The sequence below is a fragment of the Nelumbo nucifera genome, chromosome 4 (assembly GCF_055504915.1).
Source record: "Nelumbo nucifera cultivar China Antique chromosome 4, China Antique-T2T, whole genome shotgun sequence".
NCBI classification, from domain to species: domain Eukaryota; kingdom Viridiplantae; phylum Streptophyta; class Magnoliopsida; order Proteales; family Nelumbonaceae; genus Nelumbo; species Nelumbo nucifera.
Genome location: NC_142652.1, coordinates 40,429,663 through 40,444,288, shown reverse-complemented (window position 1 = coordinate 40,444,288; position 14,626 = coordinate 40,429,663). Strand labels below are relative to the sequence as shown.

The following is a 14,626-nucleotide window of genomic DNA, read 5'->3' as shown; positions in this document are numbered from 1 at the left end:
CAATACCCAAGGGCCCTGAGTTACCTTCATTACTACCATCAAAATTCAGCTTTATTACCCCTTCTGGAGGAGGAGTCCACCTTGCTTGTAATCTGGTCTCCTTTGAGGCTATTGATGCCACCGCTGCCCAACTCCTCCGAATATCATCACAGAGTAATCCACAAACAATTCTGAGCAAACGTCATACCTTACAGACCGGAGGAATTTAGGAAAAATGCCAGAGATTGCCTTCCAAGGTGTGGTGAGCCGAGCCCGTCGACATACCCTGGCATCTCATCCAATTTCAGAACAGCCATGGATGCTCTCCACCACCTCATGCCACAACCTCTCTCTTTCCAAAGGCCGCCTCCAAAGCCATTTACCTAATAGAGCTTCATTCCTATTAACTAAGTTCCCTAACCCTAAATCCCCTTCTTCCTTACAACAACCCACTACCTCCCATGTAATTAAGTGATCCTTTTTCTCCTCCCCTAGCTCCCACAGGAAGTCCCTCATCAGTTTTTTTAGTCTGCCAGCTACCTTGCAAGGTATCCTAAAAACGGATAGAAAGTAGATAGAGAGATTGGCAAGTGTGGCCTTGACCAAGGTAACTCCTCCCCCAAGTGATATATAGTTCTTTTTCCAAGTCAAAATCTTTTTCCAAACTTCCACCACTGGGTTCCATAAGTGGCTCTCCTTAGGGTTGGCACCTAGGGGAAGTCCTAAGTAAGTCAAGGGCCACTCAGAAATGGTGCACTCTAAGCAAGCAGCAATAGACTCCACCTCCCTCTAGTCTAGGTTTAGCCCCAACACAGCTTTTCTCAAGATTGATCTTCAAGTTAGAAGCCTTCCCACAAAGTGAGATTAGGTTCTTTGGATTCTGCACCCTTGACACTTCAAGTCCTTCACAAAAAATCATGATGTTGTCTGCAAATTGAAGGTGGGTTACTACTACTTGGTTTCTTCCTATTCTCCACCCTCTTATTGACCCAACACTATCTACTTCTGATAAAAGTCTACTAAATGCATCAACTATCAATGTGAATAAAAAGGGGGAGAGAAGATCACCTTGTCTTAAACCCCTACAAGCTGCGAAGAAATCATTTACTACCCTACCCCATTGATTAAAACTGGGTAATGAAAAGAAGCGAGGCACCCACTAATCCATTTACACCATTTATCCCCAAAACCACACTTCTAAAGCACCTCTAATAGGTAACTCCAATCCACCAAATCATATGCTTTTTCAAGATCCAATTTGCATATGAAACCTTGATTGCCCAATCTTCTCATCTCCTCCACATATTCATTTGCTATTAAAATTTGACCAACTATTTGTCTTCCATGAACAAAAGCACCTTGAGCTTGACTAATGAGGGAGGGAAGCACCTTTTTAATCCTTAAAGACAATACCTTAGCCAAGATCTTATAAACACTAGTCACTAGACTAATTTGTCTAAAGTCTTTGGGATGTAAGGCCTTTTTTTTCTTTGGAACCAGGGCAAAAAAAAGTAGCATTGATTCCTCGATTAATGATAAACATGTCCTCAAACTCTTTGAAGACCTCAAACAAATCCTCTTTAACTATATTCCAACAATCTCGATAGAAGGCCATAGTAAAGCGATCGGGCCCTGGTGCCTTGGATTTGTCCATTAAAAACTGCTTGTCGGACTTCCTCCTCAAATTTCCTACCCAACCACCCTTAATCTTCTTCAAAGAGACTCGGCCACTCCAGACCATTCAACTCCACTTTGCTTTCTAGTTGTCTCCTCAAGATAGCTTTAAAATGGTTAACAAAGTAGTTGGCTATATCGTTTTGGGAATCAAGTACTAATCCATCCACTTCAAGTTTAATAACCAAATTTTTCCTTCTCCCACTAGCCATTTTGTGGAAGAGTTTAGTATTTCCAGAACCTCTAAGAGATTTCTTCTTGCAAAAGAACCTTTTCTAACTTCTTCAACCTCCATCATAATTCTCTCTATTGTCCGTTCATTGTTCTTTGAGATTCCTTCACATACAGTTCCTCCATTTGAGACAACAAAGCTGATTTCACTTCCTTTATTCTCCCAAATTGGTCCATGTTCCATTCTTTTAGCTCTGCTCTTAAACTCTTCAACTTCTTGTGAAATTTTACCCTTTTTCCACTTCACCCCCTCACCTCTTCACTCCACCACTCTTCCACTCTTCAAAAAATCTAAGTGAGTCAACCACATGTTCTCAAATCTAAAAGGTTAAGGACCACAGCTAAAAGGTTCTTGTCCAAGTGTAATGGGACAATGGTCCGAAGTCACTCCAGTAATGCTTTGGCTAACAAATCTCTTTACCTCTGATATTTTATTTTTCCTTTGGCTTTTCCCTACCCCCGGATTTACTAAGAATGACTCTAAGCTCTTTTGAGTCCTCAAATTTTGCTAGATTTTCCTCCCAAGATTCTTTTGTATTCTTATACTCCTAAAGAAGGGCACATTCCAACTATTTTCCTCTAACACCACCCTTTTCCCCCATGTGAGAATGGTCCACTCCTGCATCCAGTCTAGATTTAAAAGGCCGATCCAGGCCCAGCATTTGGTTTTCTACCAGCCTTAAGCTCTTCCTATTTGAATAGCTTGTGCATGTTTACTGTCTTTAACTCCATCTGTCACCACTTTAGCATAGGACTTGCCATTCTGACCAATGTTGTTTCCCAGTTTACCTAAACTATCAACCTGCCCAATAGCTTTCATGTTCTCCACTTTTTGCTTTTCCATATTAATGTTACAATCCTTACCTTGCTCCCCAAGTAAACAGATCAGCTCTGTCTCTTCATCTTCCACCCTGCAACCTTCCTTCCACAGCTGCACATCAATGGAGGTCGCCATCCAAACAGAGTAGGAAACTCCATCTGTTATAACCTCTACCCTTCTTGGTATATCATCAGGTTTAACACCACTTAACCTGAGAGCTACAAATGTAGATTGTGAACAAATACTCCATCTAATCCAGCATTACATATTGAGGCTAAGGGCTGCAACACATCATCCCTCCAAAGGTGAAACAGCAGTCCTAGCAAACGAACGAACACATCATCCTCAATACTATAATTTCTAGAGTTTGAGAGAGGAGCCCACCTTCAGACTGTAAAGGCTCCTGCTTCCGAATTGAAGCTTAATGCCGAGACTTCAACTCCTGTCTCGCCCATATCAAGCAAAGCCTTACAATTATTAAGAGGGGTAATAACAATCAGAGACTTCGATTTGGAAACAGGAGCCTTTACAGTCTGAAAGTGAACTCCTTTCTCAAAAAGGGTAATAACAATCAGAGACTTCGATTTGGAAACAGGAGCCTTTACAGTCTGAAAGTGAACTCCTCTCTCAAAAGGGGTAATAACAATCAGAGCCTTCAACTTTAACTCTCATAGGATCACCTCTGCAACCTTCCTCCAGTCTTTTGGATGGGCTAAGGTATCAACCACAAACTTTCTATCCCAATCCTCCTTCCCTCCATTTGTTATCAGTTTGCAGTTCAGTTTCCTCTTCTCTACAACTACCAGGTTCTGCTGCTTCCCTCTACCTTGATGTAACTCATAATCACTTCTTTTTCCTTTTCTAGTATTTCAAACTTTCCTAGCCTGACTAGGAAATCACAAAGCAACCTTGCAACTTCCTTCCAACCTTGACCCTTTCTTCCTTCAGGGAAGAATACCAGCTGCTTCATTCCTTCCCCAAAATGTTCCTGAAGAGCAATAGATGATCCTTTGGTATTTTTCTTACATTCCACCTCATACCTTCTTCTTCCTTCTAATCCAAGATCCCTGTAGTTTGTTTGCTTACCTTTGGAGCTTGCTACCATCACAGAATCCTTCAACCATTCCATCACTTCAAGGCCCACCAGCAAAACTGTAGCCCTCTTTGCCTCCCGGATCTTCAAGCTCAGCGTCCCTTTGATTTTCATCTCTTCAAAAAGGAAATCTTAGGTTCAACGTTCAGAACTTTCTTCCATCTTCCTGCTTCCACAAACCTCTCCATCTTTGCCTCCTTCCTCTCTTATTATATTAATCTGTATCTAAGATACCATTCAGAAGAAGTATGGAAGGAAACAACTAAAAAGAAAAAACAAGCTGGATTAAGATATCAAAAAGAAATATGTTAACAGAAAGCTGTCACACCACCCACCAGGAGTTTATCTTTTCCTTCTTTTTCTGTCTATATGCAAGCATGGTTAAGAATATTTGTTAAAATTTAACCAAAAAAAAAAATATTCAGAAGAGAATGTAGTCTATCAGAATGAAGATGATAATGCAATTAATCCATTCTAATGCAGAAACAAGTTGAAAATAATTGCAGGTCACACAAATAAGTAAATGTAATCAACTCTCAAATCATAAAGGGTCAGATTAATCAACATCACGTGAAATCAAGCCAAATCATTCAAAATGGGCCTCTAGTTCTCAACACCAATTTTCTTTTTCATTTCATGTTTCAACTAAGAACCGTAAGACTATATGAAGCATTTGTTTCCTTGATATGAGGAATACAACAAATGTGAGTTTGCAACAAAACCTCAAAACATTGATGAACAAATTTTAGTCTATTAAATGAACAGTTAATATACAACATAAAATGAAATTTCAAAATGCGTCACAGATATTTAAGTTAACTTACAGTGAAATATGCCAAATAGCTCACAGCAAGTGTCAGTGTAATCTCTATTACCGTGTCATTGAAAATAAACCCCAACCAAAGAACGGATAATACTCCAAAGGCAAGTCCAATACCTACACTGAACAAAAGAAAGAAACTTGGAAACAAAATCATTTCTTCAAACCAAATTATATACAAAATGACAGTGCTACATACGCTCCAAGGGAAACTTCAGTTAAGAATTTGACTATAGTCCCCACGTTAAAAGTCTCACCAAGCACCATTTGATAGAAGAGCTGATATACCACAATAGCTGTCCTGGAAATTGAAAGTTAACTCTGTCACAAAAATCCAAGTGTGCAAATGAATATGTAATTTATCTTAAGAAGGGTTATCTTGTCCTTTTGTACACAATGTAAGCTATTATAAATAAGAGGTGAATGGGTACAGGCCCTTAACTTTTTTCTTTCTTCTGTTTTTTTTTAATAGATAATGGTAATTTTATTAATTAAAGAAGCACGGGATACAAGTGAAACTCCCCACAAAAAGGCACGAGGTGCAGCCTCTAAACTATATCATAAAGCTTACAAGTGAGCCCAAAAGAGCTGATTCCTATATACCCTTGTTTGGCTAGAAAATCTGCCAACCCATTTTCTGATCTTTCCCAATGAACTGTGGCTGAGATATTTGATGTTAACCACTTCAATATTCTCAACGCTTCCCTATAAAACCAGGCTGCAATCTCCAGCTCTTTTAGCCATCCAATAACCAATTTGGAGTCACCTTCAATAATTAAGTGTTCCACTGCCAATTCTTTTGCAATCTCTGCTCCTTCTTGTACAGCTTGGACTTCTGCATTAACTGAATCTCCCATCTTCTTTCTTCCTATTATAACCTCCATCCCTCTCTCCCATTTTTATCTTCTCTTCTCCACTCTTTACATCTTTCTTCCTATCTGCCCTTTCTTTTCTTTCAATCTAGTACCAATATTCTTTTTGATAGGTAATAGTAAAGTTAAAGTAATTTCATTAATGATAAATGTGCAAATGTTATTTACAAGATTTACAGCAATTAGGCCAGCACCAATAAACACACTTGCAATTAGGCCCACCCAAGTTGCACCCCTAAATGTACCTAAGAAACTAACCAATATTATAATGCCTACAAGAAATAGAATAGCTTTTTCCAAGGTATCAATAAACACGAAAAGCTATTAAAAATAGATACCCATCATTCATCAATGATTCTCCTTCAATTATTGTACTCAGTTTTTTGCTTGCACCAAGCTCTTTCAATAAAGCCACGACAGCAACAGGGTCAGTAGCACTAAGAAGGCCCCCTAGCAATAATGATGTTTTCCAGCTCCAACTATATGGGAAAACAAGCTGCAGAATGGAATTGTCAAATTTATTACAAAGAACCAAAGATTAAATATAAGCTTTAGAACCCAAAGATACCTTCAGAGCAGATCCCAGACAGAAAGTTGAAATTAGAACACCTGGACCAGCAAGCAGAACCATTTGTACAATGCATCTCTGCATGATTAAGGAAAATGAAGAAAACAAAGGTTGATTATTTCCTTTTGAGTGCAAGAAAACAATTGATCAATCCATTAGCAATAGTATAGTCATGCACTTAAATTTTCCTCTGTTCTTTTATTCTTTTCAGGTTTTCTTTTTCTTTCTTTTTTTTTGTTGGGTTTTCCATTCAAACAAGTATAAACAGAAATGACCAGGGATAAAAATGAGGCAGGCATGAGTTGAGCATTTGTTAAAATTTGAAGAGCCCTCAGTGATATAATCTAAATTCTTTAAATCAGGTATCCAATTTTCTGTCGTAAAAAATGACAATTATATAACGGAATCAACAACCAAAATTATGTTCCCAAGATCCCATTATGAAAGGTAAATGGTTCATATTGCTTTACTCTCTTGAAGGAGCTACTAAATCCAAATTGAAATGCTTCACCTCTACACAAATGGTTCTTTTACAAAGAGAGTATGAAGACCTAAAGTAAGTAGAACATTCACATCATCAAGATATCAACTGATGCTAGATCTTACCAAGTTCTTTCTACCTTTGAGCTTCTAGAGTTACTGGTTAATTTGTCTAGGTGTGGTGCATGGGTGCTTCAGTCGTTGTGCTTTTGTTGGAGGCATGGCCAAAAATATCAGAACCCATCATTAGATGAACACCAAGGTAAAATAATGACCCATAAGTTTAGTCCATGCATTCAGGGAGCCTTACTGTTTCTATCTATATTCCCAACATTAGGTTTCATTCATTATCATCGTCACCATCTTCTTCTTCTTCTTCTTCTTCTTCACCCCAACTATATGGGGCCAGCTACATGAATCCTGTTTCACCATTCTATTCTGTTTAATGCCACATCCATAATCCAGTGTCAAATTATGAGTGCTTAAATCATTTCTTACTATTTCAACCTATGTCCCTTTTGGTCTGCCCCTAACCCTTCTAGGCCCTTCAGTTTGTAAAAGATCACTTTTTAGGAGTTACTACTGGAGCTACTCCTAGGTTCCTTTGAATGACTTTATTTCTAACCCAATACTTTCTAGTTTTTCCACTAATCCATCTCAATCATTTCTGCTACACTCATTCGGACATGCTGTTTTGACTACCCAACACTTTGATCTATGAAGCATAGCTGGCCTTACAACTGTTTTATAAAATCTTAATTTTAATCTAAGTGGTATTTGCCTATCACATAAGACTCCAAATGCAACCCCCCCCCCCTATTTTGCCTATCTTGCTTTAGTGCTATGGATGACATCCTCCTCAATCTCTTCCTTGTTATGAATTACCAAACCAAGGTAGCAAAACAGGTCACATGACTCACATCTTGATCTCCAATCATAAGCATACCATGATTTTGTCACTCCTATTATTATTAAATTTACATAGCATATATTCTATTTTAGTCCTTATTCTGAAGCCCCTTTTTTGCTCAATAATTAATAGAAATTTCATTAATCAGACATTAATGTTCAAATTTATATTTAAATTATGATCATTAGGCAAGATACAACTCTTCCACAAATTTCATTACAATTTTGCCTGAAAGATATGATCCCCCATCACCCTTTTCTTGGCTAGTGATTCGTCCATGGAGTTAGCCAATCTCTGGACCCAATGTACTTTCACTACCATACTTCTTATCACCTATTTGATTCTTTTAATCTCATTTCTGTTCACCCACATGGTTTCTCCATTCTTCATCAGCCATCCTATTAAAATCTTTGTACCTCCCTCTATTATAAGTTTCTATATATTCAGCTCTTTTACCCCAACTACTGCCATCACATCATAACACCTTCCACTACTGCCATCACATCAATTCTCAGAGTCCCCAACCCCAATTGGCTCAGACAACATAGCAATACTATTACTTATCTCATCCCTAAAAATTCCACCTACCCCTGATTGCCCAGGGTACCCTGGCTGCTACCATCAAAATTCAAATTTATGAAACCTTCCTTTGGTGGTGACCACTCTTTGTCTATTTAAAAGCCTCTTGTTTCTAAGGCACTTATCAGTAAACTTAATTTTGCATTTAATCCTTCATTAATTTCATCAAATAAAACAATGCCATCAGCAAAAAACACAAGCACCATGGGACCTCTAAAGTACGTTTAGTCAATTCATCTATGATCAATGATCATTACTTTCTTTTCCAAGATCCACCATATTATCTTTCTAGGGACTCTAAAATATTGCTCTCTAGATCAATGAAGCCATGGTACAATAACTTTTCTGCCCCTATTAACTATGGGGACAGAACATAAAACATAACTCAAGATAGATTGACATAAATGCCCCTATGGGCAATGCCTGAACTATTTAACAGTAAGTCCCTAAGGCTGCATCTGGTAAGAAGGCAAATGCTGAACCAAAGCGGATTCACACACCAGTTCAGTTTTGCAGGTGTTTGGTATGAAAATGAAAGTAAATTCGTTTTCTCTCACATTTTTGTAATCAATGGAAGAAAACTTTTGCACTCAAAGTTAGGCAATGTAAAAAAGGTAGATTCCAATCTTGAATTTCATGTTAGTACCCACCACAACAGAATGCATTTAATAAGAGTATGAAATTTATCATTGGAAAACCAAACCAAGTTTCCATCTTCATGAACTGAACATATTTGCCTTTTGTACTCCAAATGCAGCCTAAAGAGAACTATAACTGGAATGTATGTATTCATCCATAATTTAGTGCAACTGATCAATGAAAATCATCACCCTAGCCCTAGGGCTTATGTACCAAGGAAAAATAACAAAGAAAAAAAGTTGAGAAAAAAACAAATCAGAGAAAATCCATCGAATATATGATACATCGCTAGTTTTATAATCACATTAGTAAAATAGCTACAACAACAAAGAAGAAAGAAGACAAGCTGGTAGAAGGGGGAAAGGAGCATTAATAAAACATAACAAACTTTAATTATTTCTACTTATTAATGGTAGTTTGGGCTCTCAGTAGGCAAGTAAGAAGGTGTGGAGGCCCCAAGTCTCTCTGTAAGATTCTTTCTAGTCATTAAAAAAGAAAGTTCCAAGAAAAGATGGAAAATTGAGGTGGGGCCCATAAAAAGCCAGTGGGATCCTTAGAGCCAGCACACATGAGATGAAGGTCTTCTACAGCATGCATCTCAAACAGAATTCAGAAATTCCCATTCATTTAGAACATAATCAAAACCTCACATAAATAAGACAGCAGGGATAATTTAGGAATCATGGGGCTGAGCAAGTTCAGTTTAGTTAGGAGTCCTGAAATGTTTTAGAGCCACTCTACGAAATCCAGCTTCAGTAATAACAGAATCTGTATTAAAAATCAAATAACTAGAATGGAAAAGTTTAATTAGTTTAGGAGTGTATCTTGTGACATATTGTGAATGGAATCAAGGATTATTTATGGAAGAATCAAGGAGGCTTGGCCATTTAAATTTCTAACCAAAGGGGTGTATCTTGTGACGTATTGAATTGAATAAGTTGCATTTGCAGGTTTTTCTCTATGCTCTTGTTTGCATGGTTTACAATGTCCATAAATTTCCTAATGTTTCGACAACATATTTCCATTTCTATGGGTACTGACATGAAGTATTACTGGAATAGACATATTTCTCACGGAAAGCTATCAGTGCTATATGGAGTACAAGAGGTAGTATTATAACATAAGTTGGTAACAATATTTTAGATATCTGGAGTAATAGTGTTATTGTTCACATAATGGACAAGATTTCACTTTGAGCCAGCTTGAAATTTTTTTCAAACATAGCTTTTACTGTATAATAAGTTATTTGGTTCATCTATTAGAATCACTTGCACTTTCTATGAGATTAAATTTTGCCTGAACTCATTCTATCATATAGTTTTGATGAGTTGAAACAAGATAATAATTTAAAATGGTCTACCTATGAATCTTTTATCATTGCTTAAAATAAATTCAATGTTTTTGCATATTTCACAATGTTCCCCCATGTCTATAATCTTTTTACAATATTCCCATACAACATTTCTAACATTTCCAACATGTTTCCTGTATTTGGATGAATGATACTTGCACTAACACCAACATTTTAAACCTCACTTGTTTGTGAAATAAAACTCATAAAGTCATGAAGGTGATGATTTTCATTTTGTTTTTTTTTTTTTTTGAACAAGGTAAAGTATTGTATTATGTATCAAAATGAAACAAAATATACAATCAGTTATCAGCCCAGACCCCTGTACAAGGGCAATGTGTACTAGAGGAGAACCAACATCCCCAAAATAAACCCAACCAACAAGAAATTACATAAAAATATCCAAAAAGAAAATCCTTATAAAAAAAAAAGAGCTTGTGTGCCTAGCTGTGAGAACCTCCTCTCTTGAGTTTTGACCCCTTCAAAAATTCTAACATTCCTTTCACACCAAACTGACCAGAACACTGCTGCAGGTATAATGTCCCAGACTACTCTGTCAGCCTTATTTTACCCCTTTCACACCATGTTCCCATGGTCTGAACCATTAGTAAGTACCATCTTGGCTAAAATTTTACAAACATTTATTGGTATGACTGATCTGCTCTTATTAATTTAGCCATTTAATTAGTAGCAAAAACCATAGCCTCTATTTTCTAGAATCACTCTAAAGCAACCACAATAATTGTTTCCTGAAACCTAAAGTCTTTTAGGGCCCATTGCTCTTTTGGATTTTGAGTGGGGAGAAAGATGGTTGGGGTCCATGGGATTTTGGTTCCCATTGACCAAGATACCCATGTTATTTTTTCAGATTTATGTGGCATCCACAGAAAATTTATTTTCCCTGGTTATCACTTACCCGGTTAAGTGATACCCATCTCCCGGTTGGGTAAGTAACTTTCCCACCAGGGAGGGGGGGGGGGGGGGGAGTTGCCATAGCTTGGATGGGACAAAATTGCCCCTTTTAATAATGGATTTTTATGGCTAAAAAAGTCATTTTCTTATTTATTTGGGCAATAAAAGAACATGGGTAAAAGCGCTTACTCGGGTAAGTATATCTCCTAGGTGGGTAAGTAAATTGCCCCTTTTAATAATGGCTTTTTAATGGCTAAAACAGTCATTTTCTTCTTTATCTGGGAAATAAAAGAACTTGGGTAAATGTGCTTACCTGGGTAAGTATTTCCCAAGAAACACTTACCCCCGTAAGTGCATTTACCGGGATAAGTAACTTCCAGAAAAGCGAATGGGGCCTTACAATTATCCTGCAACACTCCAGCTTTCAGAAATAAGTTCAGAAGACCAAATTTTGTTCAATAAGACTAGAAGTGAAAGATCTTAAGCAACTTACCAGATAACATTAGTTTGCTTTGAAAGATTTTTCTGCTCACAATGTTTCAGATAGATAAACAGAAAAAATAGATAGATAGATAGATAGAAAGAAAGAAAGAAAGATATTCCTCAATGAAAGTTTATCAAGATAATCCTCAGTGAAACTAAAATTCTTTAAATTACAGAGAAGTAGAGAACGCCCACCTTTATCTGGTGCACTTCCATTGAGAAGGAACTCTCAAAAAGGAGAGCCGGAAGAAAAACAGCCAAGAGAAGGTCAGGATCAATATTTGCCCCTGCTCGTTAACATCATTATACCTCATTAAATAACATTTAAATGTCGCAGGAAGTCCCTAACCTCCTAAATATATCAGGATAAATCCACATAATATACCAAACCGTCATTAATTGTTGCAAAGTTCACTTCAACAAAAAGAACATAAGATCTAAACTTACAAAGACGAATGCCATCCCCAACTTTTCCCAATCGAAGACTAGTACCATATTCTGCATACCAAAGAATCAAGTAGTGTAAGCTTCAGATATCTTCCACAGGAGATTTGATAGAGAAAATAAAAATAAATAAAAAAGTAAAACACAGATGGACAGCTCAACCCCATACTGGATATTGTACCAAAAAAAATACTGGAAATGGGAAAAAGTTTGTATGGATTTTCTAACATTTGAAAATAATTATATTCTCTGATTCATGGTCAGGTTAAAAGTGGTCGTAGTGATCAGGCCTTAGTTAAAATCTGATTTTCATTCGAAAATCTCGTTGATGGCATTTACAAATAACTTACCACCAATAAAACCAAGTTCAACAAATAGATAGTATACAAAAATGTCAAAGAAAAGAATTATTACTTCCATATTACTCTGCAAAACAGAATTAGAGTTTGAAAATATCAAAAAAAAAAGGAATTAAAGCTTGAAAATATCAAAAAAAAAAAAAAAATCTTCCTTGTTACTCTGCAAAACAGAATTAAAACTTGAATTATACTAACTCCCAGCAAAACACGAAACATGAACCGACCCAGAATCAGAAAAAAAAACATTTAATGAGAAAAGCACCAAACTGAATTGGAGATACCTAATGATCCGAGGCCAATGCCAAGAATGAGCAGGGCAACGGTGTAAGGAACTCTAGTCCCCCGAAGCAGATGCCTACTTGCTATGCCCAACACCAAACAGATCCCCACGAACAACACCGCATCCGTAGGCTTAGAAGAGCTCTGCTCACTGGACACTTCATACGGTAGCGGCCCTTCTGCCACTGCCGCCATTTCTCCGCACGAACACAAATTCTTCCACCCCCAATACTAAAATCTCACCCAAATACAAGGAGGTGCAGATAGAAACAGAAGAACAAGACGAAGCATGGAGTTAGTCAAGAGTGAAATAGATTGTATGGAGCTCCAAGTACAGAACTAGAAAAGCGTTAATGATTCACGCAGTTCTCTACTTCTCTTTATAGATGTTTCTTTCAGACTTAGGAGAGAGAGAGAGAAGATCAAAGTTGAAAGCAGAGGAAACGTGGAACATTTTTCGAACAATTTTTTTTTTTAAGGAGATGCGATGACGAAGGCCTATTGGGATTAATTCTCCCAATCTTCATGTTCAATGCGGCGATCTAAAGTGATGCAAATAATCGTGGCAGAATTAACGTGCCTGAGTAAAAAATCTGCGAGTTTTTTTCTTTTTTCTGGGGAACGGTTTTTTCTAACAGTTGAAAGCTGATACCTCAAACCGGAGTGGGGCAGGGGTACAAAAAAAAGGAATAAAAGCGAGTAAGCCGGGAACTACTAGGCACTGCCGCACAGCGCACAGGGAAGGAAACAGGATTCAGTCATAGTCCATTCGAACAGAGATATTACCGATGTACAAGGCTGTTGGAATAATGTTCGAACGGATTTTGCTCTCACTGAAGCTGATCTCACTGGGAAGTAGGAACTGAAGAAACGAGCAAAACAAAAAAAACAGCTGGGGACTCTAAAACAAACAGCAAAAAAGAAAAGACAATATATGAACGGCTGGAAGATGAATATATTAGTAAACGTGCACATGAATGCGCAGGTGGCAGTATAGATAAAACTATTTATAATTTATGGACATATAAGTGGGCAGTTTTTGAAGTGAGAATAAATGATATATATATATATATGTCTTTTTTATGCCCAATATTGTATGTTTGGATAAAATGGTAAAAAATGTTCAATAAAAATATCAGAAAGAAGGGGGCATTCCCTTTTTTATAGATAGTATAGATAATAATAATAATAATAATAATAAAATATGTTTTGATAAAAAATTTAAAATATTTGAATATATAATAATTAATCAGCAAGGAGATCAAAACCCATTAATAAATTATTCACTGAAAGAGACAAAGCAATAAGCCATTCATTTCAACCATATTAGTATCAAAAGGCCCTTGACTTCCTCTGTCATATGGGAAAAGTAGAACAATTTTATGCTCTATGTAGTAAAAAAAAATCTTTTTTGATTTTTGGATCTATCAATATGGTGATGGTGTTGAGTAAATTTATGATGCCCTGTGGAGCAATTTATGATCCCCTGTGCATGTATTTTCCAATGAAAAATCATAGGAAAGTATAAGGCTTTAATTTGGACCAGTTAGCCAAAGTCCAGATATTTAATGTTTTTTGTAAGTATAAATATTATTAAATATGTATTTATGCATGACCTACTTTTGAAGATGTTATATTTCATCAATTTCATGCCCACAAAATAAAGAATAAGGTAAAAAAGCATGGCAAACACTACTTTGGGATTTCTAAAGAGATGGATTAAGGGAGCTAAAACCTAAGTGGTTGCAATCCATGATTCAATTTTTTGTTGTTCATACATGATACATGGAAAGAAAATGAGGTGAAACTTACGTGGCGTTTGATAAATATGAAAAGTTAAAAAGATATTAAAAGTGTCTAAAATCTTAAAAGAGATATGATGCTTTTCTAGTTTTTAGATGCTCTAAATAGATAAGATTATTTGTGTTGGATCAACCATTCAACACTTGAAGTTCCCTTATTTTACTATTTTACCCCTAGAATCAACTATTTCATAATTTTGAGTTCAATTTGCACTATTTCATATCAAATCATTTATGAAATTCAAAATAATATTGAAATAATATGAATAATAAATAATACAATTAAAATTATTAAAAATAATTTATGACTAATAAAAAATATTAAAGTAAT

General features: G+C 36.5%; 1 protein-coding gene across 3 annotated transcripts in view; it reads right to left on the bottom strand.

Annotated features, from left to right (window-relative positions):
- Positions 1–13,419, bottom strand: part of SOS1 (sodium proton exchanger, putative (NHX7) (SOS1)) — a 160,001-nt gene extending 146,582 nt beyond the window's left edge. Inside the window, exons 1-8 of one of the 3 annotated variants that reach the window (XM_088903034.1) lie at positions 13,280–13,419; positions 12,496–12,724; positions 11,859–11,909; positions 11,607–11,698; positions 6,058–6,135; positions 5,828–5,985; positions 4,875–4,918; positions 4,622–4,734 (exon numbers count right to left, since the gene is read on the bottom strand). In XM_088903034.1, the coding sequence (XP_088759160.1) occupies positions 4,622–4,734; positions 4,875–4,918; positions 5,828–5,985; positions 6,058–6,135; positions 11,607–11,698; positions 11,859–11,909; positions 12,496–12,688 (729 nt within the window). In that variant the 5' untranslated portion in view covers positions 12,689–12,724; positions 13,280–13,419. Of the gene's footprint in view, positions 1–4,621; positions 4,740–4,816; positions 4,919–5,827; positions 5,986–6,057; positions 6,136–11,606; positions 11,699–11,858; positions 11,910–12,495; positions 13,159–13,279 lie in introns of those variants that run through there. The other 2 variants (XM_088903033.1, XM_010277994.3) reach the window with 2 other exon arrangements.
- Positions 13,420–14,626: the final 1,207 nt, after the last annotated feature.